The sequence below is a fragment of the Ambystoma mexicanum genome, chromosome 6p (genome assembly GCF_040938575.1).
Source record: "Ambystoma mexicanum isolate Mex_15411 chromosome 6p, UKY_AmexF1_1, whole genome shotgun sequence".
Taxonomy (NCBI): domain Eukaryota; kingdom Metazoa; phylum Chordata; class Amphibia; order Caudata; family Ambystomatidae; genus Ambystoma; species Ambystoma mexicanum.
In genome coordinates, this window is record NC_090935.1 from 140,668,157 (window position 1) to 140,687,711 (window position 19,555).

Genomic DNA, 19,555 nt, shown 5'->3' on the forward strand with positions numbered 1-19,555 from the left:
ATACGAGCTAATGTTAACTGCAGAGGTGCCCATTCTTTCTACAATGTGGCGTTTATCCCCCGTTCCAGGGGCTGGAACAGGGGATAACGGCCCGGCAGCCCAAGTTATCAGCACCTGGAGCGGGGGATGATGGCCATTAGCACCCAAAGTTACCAAAGCGGTAAACCGGGGTGCTAAAAAAAATAAAAAAGCATTTCCTTCCTACAATGGGACACGCGTGGCCTCCCGCTTTAGGAAGTAAAATCCTTTTCCAAGATGGGTGCCATGAAAAGGGAAGCCGAGAGGAAGGTGCGGCTGCAGCAGCGAAGGCTGCAGCAGCCGAAATAAGGTAAGAGGGGTGGCGTGGGGATAATAAAGAAAATAAAAACGGGGTGAGGCTGGGGGGAAGATGGCGGCGGGGGGAGTTGGTCGTCAGGCAGCTTGCAACGCAGGCTTACACTGGCGTTAGAAGCATGTGTTCCTAGCCACCCCCGCCCAGGGTGCTAATGTAACATAATTTATGCTGTTTGGAGTAATCAGTGCTACATTCCAGATTATTTTATGTTACATGGTGAACTTTAATGTAGATCTTCCATTTAATATTAATGTTGATCTTCCATTTGATGTTTTAGCCAGTTCCTTTTTTTAAAAAAAAATAGTACGCAATACTGTGTTGTTTACATCATGTTCATTTACACATCACGTTGATTACGTCATCACGCTTAAAGTTAGGTGTGAGTTTGCCGGGATTTATTACAGATATATACGGGCATAGGTAAGACATGCAGCTTGGTTTTAGGATGCAGTGCTATGCTTTTATGGTAAATGTTAAGCCAAAAAGATGATGGACTCTAAGTAGACCCTGAAGCGTACTAGATTTCTTATGATTGCATATGTGATCTATCTGCAGGTGGTAGTGTCTCCATCCTCATTGATTTTGAGGTCATCAGTGGTGCAGGTAACACTCTGGGGTTGTCCAGCTTATCTTTGAACATGGGGACACTTATGTGAGTTTGACACAGGTCTTGTTACGTTTTCCATTTTAGATCCAAGACAGCGTGGCACACACACAGGTAATGAGTCACACATATGCTTTATGATTGACGAGTTAGATGACTGATGTCCTACTCAATTTTGTTCTTATCCTTTTTTTGAGCATTTTCATGTCTGTTTAATTTATGCATTTTTTTGTTTCATTTATTTGCTTCATTTTCTTACTCTTAATGTGGTGTATATGCATAGATTGCCCTAATGATGGACTAATGTCAGAAATGCATAGGCTGACCACAAGTTACTATATTCGTTCCCCCTGATTGGGTCTATATATTAAACATCTGAGCCCCCGATTAATTGGACTATGAATTTATTTCATGTGACTTAAACCAATGAACCTCTTTAAACATATTCTGAGCTTCATATGTGAGCATGCAGCTCTATGGATAATTGTTTCTGGGGATTATTCGTACAATTGGGGAAAGTATACATTTATTGGCCCTTTTTTTGCAGTGTCCTCCAATATGCATATTTAAAATCCAAGGGATGATGTTGAAGCTAAATGTGAAAACAATATTTAGGAAAACAAAAATGTTTAAACAAAATGCATCAAGTATTTTACCTGGCAGTGTGGATGCGGATTCGAGCAGCCCATCATTGCGCCTTTATTTTCAAATATCTGTAGAAAATAGGGCAAAAGAAAACTGTTATTTGATTTTCTATTGATAAAATGCATGTCCTTAAGACTATCTATGAGCCATGTGATTGAGAAACACTAATTTGCCAATATGTCCAGTGTCATACAAGAAAGGAATGGAAACCTGAAGGAACAAGAGAAAAAAGGAAGATCACTGTAAACAGGAAAAATCAATTTAAAAACTCATGTGGTGAGTAAGGCAAAGAGAGTAGTTACAGGTCAGGAGAGCAGATTGGATCAGTCAATTGTAAGGAGCAGAGGCAGGGAGCGGGAAACTCATTTAGCTGGAAACGCCAAGAGCATTGTGGTGGTGTGGCAGAACCACAATGGGGAGACTTATGTAAGGGATCAGGAGTAAGACTCAGACAAAGTGGCATCTTAGGTGCTTGCTATAGGCTTTTATTTATCAAAACAATAAGAGGGTTGGGGGAAATCCTATCCATCCCTAATCCTAATAGGGGTTTCCTCGCATCAACAAATATAAGGATCATCTGTGTCAGGATATTAAACAAAAGAGCACCTTCTGTTCTGTGTCTAAAAACCCTAATGTGATCCTTAGATTCTAAACTCAATATAATGTGTACAAGGAAATATTAGTAGGCTACACACTTACAGCTTACTTTAAGGGTTACAAAATACAATGTGTTATGGTGCAGAAAAGAACCAAATAAAGTTCTACCAGGAAAGGGGCCTCTCTTCCCCTAGATTTCTTCTGGTAGTTTAAAAGTCACTATTACACTGGCCACCAGGGGGCGCGCGGATGTGGTCTGACTTCGCGTGAGCTCCGCTGCTTTGGGTCCCTAGAAGGTATTGAGCGACCACTTTGACGACCCCCCCAAGATTCTACACCGGTGTGCCGCCAGCTGAGGACCCCCCCCTCTGGTCGGTCGAAAACCGATCGAAATCGACCCCTGCAAACCTGAGATATACCTCCCTCAAAAAGTCATCACACATAACGGCTCCGCGGCCCGCTCGCAGGGAACTGCGCAACGGTCGGAGGCGGACCCTGGGCCTGACGAACGAAGAAAACCTGAAAGACCCTGAACCCCGTCCACGGAACTCACACTCCCGACGACGTTCCTCGCCGCAAAGGGGCCGGGACAGCCTCGGTCGAGTCGGCGGAGATTCTGAAGAGCGGGATCGGACTAGGCCCTGAGACAGCGCTGAGCGGGGAGACGGTAGGCCCATCCCATCTACCCCGTGAACAACGGGTGGTGCGCCATCACCACGCAGCGGCGGCTTGGATCTCTCTCGCCCTGAATATTTACCCCAGCATCTTGCACAAGAGGAAAACACCCCCAAAGCGTTGCCGGGCCTGGACTCTGCTTAAAGGGCACCCCGGGTGACCCACACGCATTACTGAGCCGCCTGTACCCTGGGCATATCCACAAACGCACAACGGACACCCCTCCCAACACCTAACGAACTTCCCGAGAACGCCGACTTCGGAGTGCAGAAGTAGGGCCACCGACCCAGGGGCGTGTGCCTCCTCTGCCCCCGACCCCATCTCCCCGTCGAACAGCACTGGTGACACCACGGAGCTTTGGGAGAACCAATGGACATAAGCGAGAAACTAGCTACATTTTCTTACGTTTTGACTCCTGCCGCAAACTGTGCCCATACCATGGCAAACTAAAATACCTCGGGGAGTGAATCAGCAGCTACCAAAGGGGACATTGCCGCCTTGCTGGGCGAAATAAAGAATATGGGCGCCAGTATTGGCTCCAAAATTGACAAGATTACCCAACATCTAGATACCATGGAGGAGAGGCTCGAAGGGGGCGAGAACAATCAAGCGTCCATAGACACCTTTGAAGCACAACTCGACCAGCGGATGACCGAACTCGAGCAACGAGAGGAGAGCTTCAAACTCAAGCTTGATGACTTGGAAAACCGGGAGAGGCAGAACAATCTGAGGATTTTTGGAATCCCGGAACGAGAAGGGGAGACGGAGAGCGATCTGAAGAACACCCTGCATGACATCATCAAACTCTTAGTTGCCGATGACGTGGTTGATGAACCTAAGACAGAGAGGATACACAGAGCCGCAGGGCCCCCAGGCGGACCAAGATCTGTCCTTGCTTGATTTCACCGCTTTCAGGACAAAACACGGATCCACGAGAAAGCAAGAAGCAGCGACTCAATTACCATCCAAGGATCCCAAATCTCGATATACCAGGACCTATCATCCATGCCCCTGGCACTCCGACGCATGTGTGGGCCTATCACCAAACATCTGAAAGAAAAGAACATAAGATACAAGTGGAGGTACCCCTTCTCTCTGTCCTTTGAGTACAACGGAAACAAAGTCAAACTAAGCTCGCAGGGGGAAATCAAGGCATACATCTCTGACCTCCTTGGACCAAGCGCAGAGGAACACGATCGGGGAGACCCACGTCAAGAAGAAAGAGGATGGCGTATACAGGGCCCCAGAAGGAAACGTGTCAAGGGATCGAGGACATTTCGGAGAGGTAATACCCCCCCAGGGGGAGAGAACCGATGAACTACAACACTGGTAAGACAACATATATACTAATACATATGTCCATGGCCTGAACTGTGTAAGGATGTCTAGGCTCGAAAGAGACTCGGTCCATGTAAACGAAGGAGGGAGGTGAATGGGGGCTCAATCAAGATTATGATGTTATAATAATCTTGGGGACCCCAAGTGATGGTCCCTAAAGGTGGTTCGATGCAGGACCAGTGTCTTTACCTGGATCTGCATGGACGCCGTCAATGTGGGAAGGGTGGAGGGTGGGGGGGCTGGGCAGACAAATGTACAGAGGATGAAGCATTATCGGCAATACAAAGGTTCACTCAAGACGACGTGAGTCCTTATGACCAATATATCTACTTGACACGGGTCTCGAATCCACAACCGAAATACTCTGATAATGGCACCAATTGAAGAGCAGAAGGGTAGGGAGTCCCTAAGGATAGGAACACTTAACGTGAAAGGCCTCAACTCGCCGACCAAGAGATCATTAGTGGCAAGGGAATTCCGTAGATCTCAAACAGACATTCTCCCTCTACAAGAGACAAAGTTTGCCAAGGGGGAGGAGAGAGGAATACTAGGAAAAAGAGGGGGAAAGGAATTCTGGGGCTCGGGCCCACTCAGGAACGGAGGAGTCGGAATCCTGATCAAGAAAGGAATCAACTTCGAAGTAGATAAGACCTGGTCCGATGTAAGCGGGCGTGCCCTCCTGATATCTAGGACAATCGCAAAGGTTAAAGTAACAGTCACAGTAATAGATTCTCCCAATGCAGGACAAGCCAAGTTCCTAGAAAAGACAATACCCAAAATAACGTTGAAGCATCCGGCCAAGTTGTTCTTGGAGAAGACTTTAATCAATGGGCAGACCCGACTAAAGACTGGGAACCAGGCAACCCCGAGATAAGAAGCCAAACGAGAAGTGATCGCACTGGGCTTTCCGACATAATGGAGATATCTGACCTGCAAGATGTGTGGAGAATTAAACATCCTAATGAAAGAGGCTACACATTTTACTCCAATCCGCACAAGACATTCACCAGGATTGATTACTTGTACCTCACCAAGGACCTCCTTGACACCACAACGCTATCAGAAATAATTCCGATAACATGGTCAGACCATGACATGGTCCTGTCAGATATAAGATGGGCAGACTTACCTGTTTCAGGAGGGAGGTGGCGCTGTAATGAAAGCCTGTTGAAAGATACAGTATGTAAAATTGAAATGGCAACTGAAATTGAGGAATACTTCAAATTAAACAACAATGGGGAAGTCTCCAAGCAGACAATATGGGAGGCGGGTAAAGCCACCTGGAGAGGCATCCTGATACGAGAAGGATCTACCAAAAAAAGAGAGAGAAAGATGATTGAGCACAGACTTGGGTCCGAAATATGCCAACTGGAAAGCGAGAACAGGGAACACGTGGGCACGGACCGCGACAACATCAACATAGCACAACGTAAAAGGGAAGAACTAAGACTATTGGAGCACAAACAGCTTGTGTGCAATCTCCGATTCCTCAAACAGAAATTCTATGAGAAGGGGGACAAGGCCGACGCACTATTGGCAGCCAGACTCAGAGAACAAAGGGCGGAGCGGAAAGTGAAAGAGATAATTGAAGAAAACCCCACGACCCCCCCAACCCTCCACACTATCCCAGAGAGTTTTGCCAACTTTTACGAGGCGTTGGACACCTCGGAAGTGACTCCAGGACAAGCAGATACAGATCACTATCTCTCCCAGATAGATATGCCCAAAATCTCGTACCCTGAGACTGAGCTCTTAGAATCTCCGATATCCGAACTTGAGGTCCAAGAGGCAATTAAAAGACTAACTGTAGGCAAATCCCCCAGAGAGGACGGTTATACCGCTGGGTTTTATAAAACCTTCAGCGACCAACTAACACCATTCCTGACAGAGCTCTTTAACGAGATATTAGAAACAGGGACAGCCCCCGACTCCTTTACAAAGGCGCTCATAACAGTAATCCCAAAGGAGGGAAGGAACCCCAAACTTTGTGGTTCATATTGCCCGATTTCATTGCTCAACCTAGATGCAAAAATGTACACCAGGGTACTAGCCGCCCGATTAGAAGTACTGATCCCTCACCTCATACACAATGACCAAGTTGGATTTGTATTGGGTAGGCAAGGGTCTGACACCATGCTCAAAACTCTCCATCTCATCCACTCATCACCAGAACTACCAAGTGACCCTGCCCTACTGTCAATAGACGCAGAAAAAGCATTTGATAGAGTGGAGTGGGAATTCTTGAGGGCAGTCCTTCGCAAGGTGGGGATAGGGCCGAGTTTTAGGAAAGGAATACAAGCAGTATACACATCCCCAACGGCATCTATCTCTGTTAATGGGGAGTATTCCAGATGGTTTGAAATGGGACGGGGTACTAGACATGGGTGCCCCTTCTCTGCAATACTTTTTGCGCTCTCCCTAGAACCCCTGGCCCAAAAGATACGATCCGACTCCAGAATAGAAGGCATGCGATTGGGAACAAAAGAATATAAGATAGCATTCTATGCTGATGACATACTTTTACACATTACCAACCCCTCTGTATCTGTCCCTCATGCTCTCCAACTATTAGAAGAATATGGCAAACTCTCTGGGCTTAAGGTGAACAAGACTAAATCAATATTGTTCCCTTTGCAAGGAACGAAAGAGGAAAACGAAACCAAGTTCTTGCCCTTAGGCCTCAAACTTGAACACTCTGCCTTTAAATACTTAGGCATCCAGATCACCAAAAACATAATGGACCTATACGAAGCTAACTTCCCTCCCCTCCTCCAGAGCTTCTCGGCCGATCTGAATAGGTGGGACAAACTCACGATTTTGTGGTTAGGACGGATTAACGCCATTAAAATGGTATGCCTCCCCCCTGATTCCTGTACCCTTTCCAGATGTTACCTATCGAGATACCAAATGCGATTTTTGAAGAGGCCAAAAAACTTATGCTTAGGTTCCTCTGGCAGGGAAATAAGGCGAGGATTGCATTTGACACTCTGGCGCTTTCCAAAGACAAAGGAGGAGTAGGTCTCCCCGACCTGCGAGTATACTACAAAGCCTCACAACTACGTACATTATCCCACACCTGCGTGATCACAACCACCTCCAATGGGTCCACATGGACTTCTCGCCGGCCACTGTGTCAGAATGGCTATGGACCCCTCACAAAAGAATACAAAGGAAAATTAAGGGCCACCCGATACTGAGTACCATCTGGAACATTTGGCAACCAAGCAAAGCAATGAACAAGATCACCACCTGGCCGTCCCCACTTAGCCATTTATGGTCCCCTAGTAAAAACGACCACATACCCGAGGTAGGAAGATTCCAATCCTGGTACGAGGCAGGACTCAAAAGAGTAGGGCAACTCCAGAAGAAGGACAAATTCATAACTCTTCCAGACCTAACTGAAGCCCTAGGGATAGGCCCATTATCCACCTTCCAATACATTCAGATAAAAGGAGTCCTCACAAAATCTGCATGGAAGGAAAAGCTGCAGAGAGAACTCACCCCATTCGAACAACTCTTGGATTCTAAGTCTGGAATGAAGGGTTTGATATCGGCTATGTACAAAGAACTTATCGAAGCAGGCACCGGGTCCACGGAACATCTCAGAAGCAGATGGGGGAGAGACTTAGGAGAGGAGATAGATCCAGAACAATGGGAAATGATGTGCAATAACACATCTAAAACATCCTTATCCAGCCAATATAAATCACACGCCATCAAACTTCTACACAGATGGCAATATGACCCACTCAAATTGTCCAAGATGTTTCAGACTCTGAGCCCGAGATGTTGGCGAGAATGTGGAGAAACAGCCGACTATTGGCACATGTGGTGGAGCTGCCCACGCATTAAGGTATTCTGGGAGGAGGTCCTGGCATGGATCAAAGACATAGACGGCATACAGAGAGACGTTGATCCACGTTTGGTTCTCTTCGGAATGGAAAAGGACGAGGACGAATGTACTAGACTCAGGGGTCTTGCCCCACACCTATTACTAACAGCCCGTGCACTGCTAGTAACACAATGGAAATCCAAAAAGGTTCCAAGTAAGAAGGAATGGATCAATTTGTCCACCAACATCTATACAATGGAATTGATCACGGCATCCCTACATAACAAAGCATCACAATGCGAGATTTTATGGTCAGAATTTCGAGGCAAACACCACTCGGAGACGACGGACACCCAACCCGAAGACACTACAGGATCTTAATTGAACTAAGAATCTCAAAACTCTCAATACAGGACAGTTATGACCCAAGAATCGAGGAAACCTCACAATAGTGAACCGAACATTACCCGCTATGAACATGTCAACAGGGAAAAGATGCCGCAATGATGTCTGCCCAACCATGGGGAGGGAGGTGGGTGGGTATGGGGGATGTTATATTGATTGTTATTACTAGAGATCGGAAACAAACACAAGGACGATCAATGGTATAATGAGACTCTAGTTTTGTTCTTTTGATGTAACCATATGCTAACAGAGTTGTAACAAGTGAAATGCTCAAATCTTTTGTTAATCTTTTCTTTCTCCCTTTTATTTTTTTTTGTTTCAAAATCAATAAAACCCAAATTTAAAAAATAAATAAAAAATAAATAAAAGTCACTATTACAGTTCAAGTGTATCCAAGGGGGGATGAATCTTCCCTTGAGTTTCCTTTTAATACACAATTCTGTTAAATGTTCAGTTTCTCACACTTTGTACTTCCATTAGCCTCTTTATCTCTGATGAACTCTCCTGCAAGCGTAATTGCGACTTTCTCACTAATCCTTAAAAGGGGGATGATTCTTCCCTTTTATATCCGTTGGTCACTGTTTCACAATTTCAGGTTTACTTTCCTTGTCACGCCTGGTTTACTCTCCTGCCAGGATGTCACGTTACTGCCTCACAAATTCAAGTACACTCCTTCCACTCCTGGTTTACTCTACTGCCAGGATGCCACACTACTGTTTTGCTATATCTTTCTGTATGTGTGTGCGAGTCCCAGACTCACTGCTTGCCAGGTTCACTAACCTGCCAGGGCTTTTCCGTTTTCCAATCACTCACTCTCATCCACGTTATAATGCTTTTCCAATATTGGGTCACCAATCCTTTCTCAGCAAAGTTTGTACCTGTTTTAACAATTATTTTCAAATATTGTGTCACCAACCCTTTCTCAGAATAGATTTCCTTACAATAATTCCTCTTCTGAAATATTGCCTCGCTGACGCAGTCTTCATATTGCTCGTATCCGTATCAGTTTCTAATGGTATCATTTGACTCTCTTGCGCTGTTAGTGCGACACAGCATTTACCTTCGGGCGTTCCGGTAACCCATTCACTTTCCCTGGGCTTACTGGCCAGTTTTGGTCTTTCGAGTGTCTTACCTTCTCATTCCTTTTCAATCTGCTGACTCAGAGTATGTCCTGTTAGCCGGTCAGCCCTCGCATTGCCTTCTTCTCTGTGCGGCTTCAGCTGCTTAAAGCCATCAAATAGTGAGCTTCTTTCGGTCTCCTTGCACGCTGTTCGCGTCAGCTTCCGTACTGCCTTTTACAGTTTGTTCGACTACAGCGTTCCGACCGGCATCAGAACAAGGTACCAGCAGTTTCAGTATCTGCCTCGCCATCTCATTCTGGTCAGCTGTGTAAGCTTTAAACTTACCAGTATTGCTTACCATTTTCCAAAGACTAAAACGCACAGTTGGCTTCCCACATCTGGTCATCTTCATTGTTCTATCCCTCATCATCTTCTCAGTACAAAAGGGAGGAAGCGGAGTTAAATAAGTTGGTTGAGAAAACCTGGGCATTCTTTAACTACATCACAATAAGCCATGTAGGTACCGTGCAGAGGCACATGAGTGTCATTAGGAATTCTGATTGCAAGAGTATTTTGATCGAGCGGTTGTCTGCCTCTCTGGAGTTTGTCCTCCCCCACGTGGTCTGCCCACAGATATCCACCACCAGCATCAGGGTCCGGTATCTTCTGCCTTTCCCCACCATGTAAGAGAAGCTACCGTCCAGAAAATCAGTGATGATATTGCTAGATTTGTCACTATAAGCAGAAGGGATGGAAACTTTCAGAAAGAAAGAGAGAAGGTGAATACAGAGGTTTATTAGGCGAAATCAGAGGCTAAAAGGAAATTTGGGGCACTTTGAAATAAATGTATGTGCATTCAAACCAATAGATACTTTGTATTTCAGTTTGGACCTTAGATTATGTGACATAATTAATAAAAAATGAAATAGTATGAATACAAGAGAGTCACTGTAGTGTAAAGTTAAACGATTACCGCATCCAACCGACCGGATGCTTAGCTCAAATTAGCAAAATATTAAAATACAAATCTTTAATACGATTTTGAAATTTTTAAGTAAATGAGATTTGTATCCTTAACGAAGACCATTCCATCACATCAATACTTTTTTAAGTATTTAGGTAAATTTGAATTCCCCCTGCCTACCTTACCGCCGAAAGATTCCTTTTTTCAAAGATTAACATTGGGCCCAGGCACAATTTCTTAAAATATGTAAATGTATTTATATGCATTCCCATATGTTCTCCCAAGTGTGTCTTCTTTTTATACATTTCTGAACACGGATGTACACTGTTGGTCAGCTTTGTAAAGAAATCCATTTCCACATGCAAAATGCAGTAGGTCAAATTTGTAACTGTGGCTTCATGGAAATTGCGCCAAATTAGTCATGTACAATCTATCTACCACATTTTGCATGAGAAAAGTGGCCTGCTTCACATAAAAAGAACGTCACCAGGCACATTTTTTATATTATTATCTGAAAGTTGCATTACACTGTAAAGGAAGGGAGCCACTTTTGGGGAAAATATTAAATGGGACATTTGTTCATACAGTTTTGCCCATGTCTCAAAACTGACATGCGTCATGTTGGAACTGATAAATAATTGCCACAGGAGCAAGCGAGATGCGATGTTCGACCTGTGTTTGTAGGTGTTTCCTTCATTTGACATGCCTGGCCACTGCCAATCCTTCAGTGACAACCGTTTTGCATCTCTAAAGCCTGTGTTAATAGACAACCAGTCTGACCTTTAAGTCGCTTTTCTACGTGTCGCGTAACAACCACGCTCGCCCTAAGCGTTACTCGAGTGCCTCGTTCCCACTGCGCACGAGCAATGGCCACATCGCAAACCGAGGCACATAGCAGGATCTGCACTTAAGAACAGCCTGCATCAGTGCATATTCTAGAATGCAAAGCACAAACCCCACACCACTTCTCACCCTAGAAAGGCCTTCCCCTGCCATACCCAAAAGCACAAAGGACATTTTCACTTCAGCAATCCAACAACAGTCGGCACACCATGCTCCAAGTTATGCTCACTCGGCGAACGCACCTTGCTAGACACACAACTGCACCTATACGCCTCTCCCTGCACCCCTTCTTGACCCAGCACAATGCCCGCTTGAAAAACCATGCGGCCAATTGCCCATGTCTGCGCACCTCGCACGGCCGGCATAGTATAACTGCAACAACTGCTGACACCCCTTTTAAAGCAGTACCACCGACCACCGCACCTCTGGCACGCCCAGTCCACTGTGCCTTGCTTAACACCAGATCCCTGGTGGCACACGCTCTCAACATACTGGACCTCATTACCTCTGAGGAACTTGACATTTTAGCACCAACAGAAACCTGGCACTCCATAGCCGTTCCCAAGGGCTATGCCCTAATCCGCTGCGACAGATCATAAAAGGAAAGGAGGTGGGATAACCCTAATCTACACGGACTCCCTCGCCCTCTACGCACTCAACATAAACACCCTCCAGAATTGCGAATCCCTATCCACCAAGCTAAAATGCTCGGCTAACCCAACTATCTCACTCCACCTCATCTACTGGCCCCCTGGCCCTCTTGCTACTTTCAAAGATGCTTTCTGCCAGCTCATCCTACACAACCTTACGCCCTAAACCCAACTCCTTATCTTGGGCGACCTCAACTTGGGCCACAACAACCCCTCAGACTCTGAAGCTGCGTCCCGCACCAACACGCTGGCAGCACCTGAATGCACTCAACTAATCACCAGCCCAACTCCCATGGTCTGACGTTCGACTGGATCACAACAGTAATACTTCCACCCCATCTAGCCTCCCGTGTACATGATCCAACCACAACACCATCACTTTCTCCATCACACCACCTAGCCAACCTAGACCCACTGGTGCCAAATCTGGCACCAAACCAGCAGCCATCATGCCCCCTAGCAACGCAACCTGTCCAGTGACCTAATGATCCCGCTCCTCAGGTTCACCCTCCTGCAAACTAAACATGCAGATGCCAGCCCGTTTCCGCCCTTCAAATTCAAGCTCACATGTGTCTCCACCCTTGCCAACATTAAGGGACTGAAACCCTCTCATTGCAAATGGGACTCCTCCCAGCTTGACGAGGCCAACAACCAAGGCAACCTCTCCCTCCTCGTCCTCTCAGACCTATCTGCGGCATTTGGCCTGGTCGACCACCAAACTCTATGCCACCACCTCACAGCCTCAGCCCACTTCTCTCCTGACATGTCAAAGTGGAACGCATTATTCCTAGCAGACAGAACTTTTCGGGTCTCTGCATGCGAAGCTGGCGCACATCCCACTCCAACCCCGTGAAGTTTACCACAAGGCTCTTGCGTCTCACCCACCCTATACAACATATACATCAAACCACTTTTTGATCACCTCGACTCACAAGGCATTTCATACACCAAGTATGCCGATGATCTGTCATCCAGGTGGCCAGGACACGGCCATCGCAACTAGATCCAGTTCCTGGAGGTGGACCAGTGAGGGAGGATTACCTGGATGGGGGGTTCTCGGGGAGTAGCACACCGACGGGTGAGACACAGTATCCCCCTTCTTTGAACACCTTTTCCCCATCCGCGTAGGACATTCAAAACCATTTTCCCCCACCCCTTTTCCGACACGAATACTTTTGCACGGCACACGAGAGAATGGACTAAAACCAGAGCCATTTACCCGACATGTCCCAATACAAGGGTCAGGCAAAGTCAGGCAACTGATCAGAATCACACACACCTGACAGCCATTTCCCTTCCCCACAAGGATAAAAGGTGGAGAACTTTTGTTTTATTATTTTTTTGAAGACATCAGGTCCTGAAAGGCAAGAGACTTTCAAGTGAAACGAGACTTGGCCAACGACGTCCCTGAGAGATGAAAACTGAACTGTTATCTTGTGCTGTGAAAGCTCAAAAGTGTGCTGTGCTCCACGATCCCACCTTACTCTGTGCTCAAAACGTGGGTAAGGGAGACTTGGGCTACCAGACCCTGATGTATTATTTGAGAACACGTCTTTCTTTTCTTGAGAACTATCCCACAACCCCTTTTTGTATTAGTTGTAAGGTTTGGCAATCGGTTTCTTAGTATAGGCCCTTTTATTTGAGTCCATGCCACTAGGACTGCCTTAGTTTTCATTTGATGGTTGACGCTTGCTCCCATCTTAGATTAAGGTTTAGATTAGGTGTTTTTCCACCCTGCACTCATTGTTTAATAAACACCCTTGAACTGTGATCACTTGTGTTTGTCTTTACTGTTGCCACCATGAGTTTCTCACACCATTCAATCTTGAATCTTGGATGGCCACATTTAACAATGAGAAGACAGCGATACTCCCTGTGGGTCCCCCGACACGCCTCGACAAACTGCACCCTGCCTACAAAACCTTCACCATCGAAGGTCTCAACATTCCAGTGGCCACATCTGTTAAGACCCTTTGGGTATATTTGGTCTCCTCATTAATATTTATTTTATTTATTTATTTTTTCATTTATTTCAGTGCACAAAACCCTTTGGCATCTAGGTGTGAGTTACAGAAAGTGCTTATAAATGGTAATCAAACACAGTTACAGGTAAGTAGCATAGGCAGCGCAATTGCTGCACGAGTCATATCAGTAGTTATAGGTCAATAGCATGAGCCGCCCATAGCTGCACGAGTCATCATCGGTAGTTACGGGTAGATAACATAAGCAGCACACTGCTGCACGAGTCATCATTGAAAGTTACAGGTCAATAGCATAAACAGCACAAGGCTGCCCGAGTCATCAATGGTAGTTACAAGTAGATAGCATAAGCAGCTCAGTGCTGCACGAGTCATCATCAGTAATTACAGTTAGATAGCATAACAAGCACAATGCTGCACGAGTTATCATCATTAGTAGCAGGTCAATAGCATAAACAGCCCAATGCTGCATGAGTAATCATCGGTGGTTGCAGGTGGGTAGCACAGGCAGTTCAAGGCTGCACGAGTGGTCACAGGCAAAATGCACAAACAACATAATGCTGCACAAGTAGTGCCAGACGAAATTCCCAGGCAAGTACAATGTATAAGTAGCACAAGGCTGCGCGAGTCCAGAGAGGACACATCCATTTAATTTATTATACTGGTCATCTACAAAAGCCCCTGCACACCAAGACAAATGCTTCAGAGCGCTCCAGGGCAGGAAAATGAGCATACAACATAGTCGAAATAAAAACAGACAATCCCACCAGGCTTGGAACGTTCAGAATATGCAAGTGCAATGCGTCAATGTGGCAAAAACATGCAAACTGAGGCATAAGAGTTCCAACAACACAAGAACAGGGACCAACCCAGAAGGCCGGCGGCATTTAGTACAGTGCAGGCGCAATGCCAAAGTGAGAGAAGAGGCGTGGGGAAGAGGGGAAAGTGCGGACAGCAGACAGGAAGAGGGAGGTGCAGGGCTTAGAGAAGAAAGATCAGTGTCCATCACAGAAGGCATATAAAACGAAAGTGGCTACACCGATGTAAACTCACCTAACTTAGATTTTAGCAAAAGGCACACTAGGGCACATAAAACGAAGAGGCTGCACAGATGTAGGACGTGCTGTGGATAGCAGAATACGCATACAACAATCCAATCCATACCAGCACCGAACAGACCCCCTTCTACACCGTATACGGGCGAAACCCACGGACATCTGTTTTACACTAGAGATGCCAGCAGTAACAACCTTGCACTCCACTATCTCTCGTGTTGTCAAGGAAGCAACTTAACACCTCGTCAAGACCAAGGAAAGACAAAAGAAGTTTTCTGACCAACACCGAAAGGAAGCTCCAGCTTACCCTCTCTTCTGCCTTTGATACTGTCAACCATACCATCCTGCTCAACCGTCTCTGTGATAACCTGGGTATCACTGGTCAGGCTCTGGCGTGGCTGACCTCTTTCCTCTCCAATCGACCCTCCCAGGTCCAACTGGGGTCCTTCCTCTCTGACATCTTTTTCTCTACCTGTGGTGTCCCCCAGGGATCTAACCTCTCTCCCTGGCTGTTCAACCAGTATCTGGCACTCCTTGCCCACTGCATCGCCACTCTTTGCCCCAACTTTCAGTGCTAGGCGGATGATACCCAGCTCATTTTCAGGCTACCCTCGGCCTCCTCTTCTACTTCCCTCATCTCTGTCTGTCTTTCTGCTATCCAGGAATGGTGTGCCGCCAATGACTCTGCCTTAATGCCAGTAAGACTGAGATTCTACTCATCGGCACACCCACTCCCTCCTTCCCTGCAGCTCTCTGGCCGGCCTCTCTTGGCCCTTCTCCTGCTCCTACTTGCAATGCAAAAAACCTCTGGGTCATCTTCGACTCCACACTCTCTTTCTCTCCTCACATATCTGACGTCTCTAAGAAGTCACACTACCAGCTACACCTCCTCAGAGGTATCCTTCCTTTCCTCTCCTTCCCCAGAAGCTCACTGTCTCTAGAGCCCTGGTTCTCTCGAAGCTGGACTACTGTAACAGCCTCTATCTAAATCTGCCTGCCTCTACTCTCCGCCTCTGCAACTCATCCAGAACAGGACTGCGAGACTTGTCCTTGGCCTCAAGCCCAGGGACTGTATCTCTCCAGGACTGAAATCGCTACACTGGCTCCCAGTGGCTGCGAGTATTAAGTTCAAAACCCTCTGCACTGTCCACAAGGCCTTCTGGGGCCTTGGGCCAAAATACCTTCAACTCTCTCTTCCTAAATATCTTCCTTCTCGAGCTCTTCGCTCATCCACCTCCAACTCCCTCAGGGTCAGCCGCTTCTCCAAGCAACGAGTTGGGGGTCGATCTCTCTCCGCACCAGGGGCCTCCCTCTGGAACAGCCTTCCTGCCTCCCTGAAACTTGAGGAGAATCATCTCCGGTTCCGGAAGCACCTCAAAACCTTCCTCTTTGCTTCTGCTTTCTCTCCCCCCTCTCCCCTGCTAAAATAACTGAAACTGCACTGAATCTGCAACTGGTCCACTCACCTATCTCGGTCCTTGGCCCAGCCACTCTCCCCTGCACTGCCTCCCTAGCAACCCCTGCACTGCAGGACTGTATCTGTATCCCTACAGCCCCCCTTCCCAGCACTTGTCTGCACCTACCTTGCACTTGCCACCAGCTGGCCCTTATTATTTATCTTGTATTCTACTAATCCTGTCCTGCACTTTCCCCTCTCACTTTCCCCCTTGCACTTTGCCCTTCCCCTCTACCCTTGCACTTGCACGATCTGAATGACACCTGGCCTTGTAGGATCGTTGTCTGTCTCCCCTTTGTTCCGCTCCCCCTGCCTCGTCGCGCCTTGAAACACTTGTGTATAGGCGCGTTACAAATGCCATATAATATCATATCATACCAGATCGGGGATGCGGTATGGTTAGCAGCTAAGCACGTACCCCTGAAGGGACCAAAGAAATTTCATCCCCGGTACATAGGTCCATACACCATTGAGGCCATCGTCAATCTTGTTGCTATGAAACTATCCCTACCCTCCAACATGCACATCCACCCGGTGTTCCACGTTTCACTTCTAAAGCCAGTGCCACCAGGGACAAGGATTATACCATCACCAGCTCCGGTGGTTGTGGATGGCGAACCTGAATTCGAGGTCAAGGACATCCTGGATTCCAAGGTGACAAAGTCCATATTGTACTACCTCGTGGACTGGAAAGGATACGGACCCCAGGATAGGACATGGGATCGACTAAGTCCATGCTCTACAGTTGGTGAAGCGCTTTCATCGCAATCACCCGACCAAACCAGGACCAGGGAGAAAACCGCCCTTGAGAGGGGCCTTGAGGGCGGGGGAGTACTGTCACCATGAGCAGGCCCAATCGCCCCAGTCCAGCAGCAGTGGGAACATTGGGGCACATTAAGGGCCCTGACTAGATCAAGCCTCAAAGGAGGGCCACCTGGAGTCCTGGCGCCTCTGGTATAATCGGTCTGCCACTGAGTGATTGACTTCTGTACTAATTGCAGTTAATGGCGTGGCTCTGAATCATTAGCTTTTGCATTAGTCTGCAATCATGGGTGTGGCAGAGAGCTTCTGGAATTACTTGCACAATGGGAGTGGCAGGGCGTGGTTGGCTATATAAGCCCCATCCAAGCACTAAAGCATGCTTTGCGTTATTCTGCTGTTAGCAGCGTAACGCTCTCCGAGGAACTCTGCCAGCAATCTTCCACAAACCTGCAAAGAAAAGCCAGAGACCATCGGGCCTCACATGCTCACCTGCTCCAACTTACCTGTGCCTCCAGCAACAACCTTTTTGTTCGACAAGGCTTTCCTCGGTCGCCGGCACCTGCAGAAGCAAGAGAAGGAAAACAAAGTTAACCGCTGAGCTCATTCATCGCGCCCAGTCACCGCCGCACATTACTCACTGCTTCCGTCGCCATCGACCTGATTCATTCATCATGCCGGCTCACAGGTACCTGGAAAAGAGAAGGAAAGAATAGGTTAGATCACGCAAACCGCACCTGGCTCGCGCTGGCCCCCTAGACACAAGGCAGGCCACCCCGACCCACTGGCTCAGCCGCTCGCACGTGTTGCACCAAACCAACGCACACCGAGGAGGGCTTAGTGCCACAACTGCGACATGAGCCACAACAGTGAAATGAACATGGACTGCGGCACGGAGAAAAGGACAACACAGATAACAGGACACGGACAACATACAATACCACGGATTACACGGACAATAACAAGCAGAGCAACACAAGCAACACGAGTTGCGACCACAGCAGTACTGGGTTGCCACCCGACTTCAAGGGTCAGCGAAATAACTGGATCCTACAGGACATTGCGCCCCTGCTGAGACTAAGCAGGAAGGAGAGCCCAAAAACCACATACACAAGGAGCTGATCCAAGGCCAGTCCAGGGAACAAAAGACACGCAGCGCCTCAAACCAGGAAAGCAGACACTCCACGCACCATCGCCCGACGTCCCCGCAGAGACAAGGTGAGCGTAACAAGACCTTAGGTTTCACAAATCTGATTTTTCCGGGAGTGCCTCCTACCACAAAGGTTGATCGCTTAAAATCTCTTGGATCTCACAAACCTCTGACCCCCATCCCTTTCCATGTCGGTGTCCATAAGGGTTGGTCCTTGGACCTCTGTTCATCCTTTGTTAGGAAAGATTTCCATTTATCTGCAATTTTCCCTCCAGTTGTAAATCCCACCCCCCAACATTTAGCTGTTATCTGACCATCCTAGACTGATTTTTGCCAGTGTGGCCCAGCCTTCTGCTGCACTGCGCTGGGTTTTTGAACACTTTGTTATGGGTAAACGGACAAGCCCTTAAATACAGTCAGTACTGGAAGACTTTGTTTCCCTTAGTCGTTAACTCTGTTGCTAGTTCTTAGCAACATGTTATCAGTGAACAAAGTACCTTACAGTACAGTGCACTGGGGTCTTCTTTTCATTCTAAGACACCCTTAAAGGATTTTTTTCGCCAGTCGTACAAATGTAACTTGGACAGAGCTGGTGGCAGCTGTTATTTTTCATATATATATATATATATATATATATATATATATATACACACACACACTTCTATTCATAAAGAACACCAACCAAATAACCTAAACCCCCCCCCCCCCACCATCAGAGGTTTTGTCCATCCCTTCTACCATTCCACTGCTTGTTTGGGTTCATAGGATATCCAGTATTATTATCCTGTGTGGGCACCGTTGGACCATGTAGTCACTTTGAAGATGGGACAGAATCGGGCTCCAATCCTGCTTGAATCTCCCCTGGTCCCCTGGGATTTTGTATATTACCCATTCTAGCGCCACGAAATTCAAAACTTTATAAAGCTAGTCCAGTACCTTTGAGGGGGTGGGGGAGGGTGGTTGTTCTCAATTGTGTGCTATCACTAGCCATGCTGCTATCAGGAGAGTGATCATGCCCCTCTTCTGTGACTCGTTTGGTGATTTTGCTTTCAGGTCCCACATGCCACACCACCAAAATGTGTCCTCCAGTTGGTCGAGGCCCTGGTATATTTCGTTCATTTGTTTTCTGACTTCCGCCCAGAATTCTTGTAGCTCTGGGCAATTTCTCCAGATATGCTGCAAGTCCCCTAGTGTTTTGCATCCTGAAA

The 19,555-nt window shown here is 47.1% G+C and overlaps 1 protein-coding gene across 3 annotated transcripts in view; it reads right to left on the bottom strand.

Moving 5' to 3' along the window:
- The window catches only part of GALT (galactose-1-phosphate uridylyltransferase), a 784,930-nt gene that overhangs the window by 393,951 nt on the left and 371,424 nt on the right, over positions 1-19,555 (bottom strand). For all 3 annotated transcript variants that reach the window (XM_069626827.1, XM_069626825.1, XM_069626826.1), the window contains exon 6: positions 1,595-1,651. In XM_069626827.1, the coding sequence (XP_069482928.1) occupies positions 1,595-1,651 (57 nt within the window). The remainder of the gene's footprint in view (positions 1-1,594; positions 1,652-19,555) is intronic.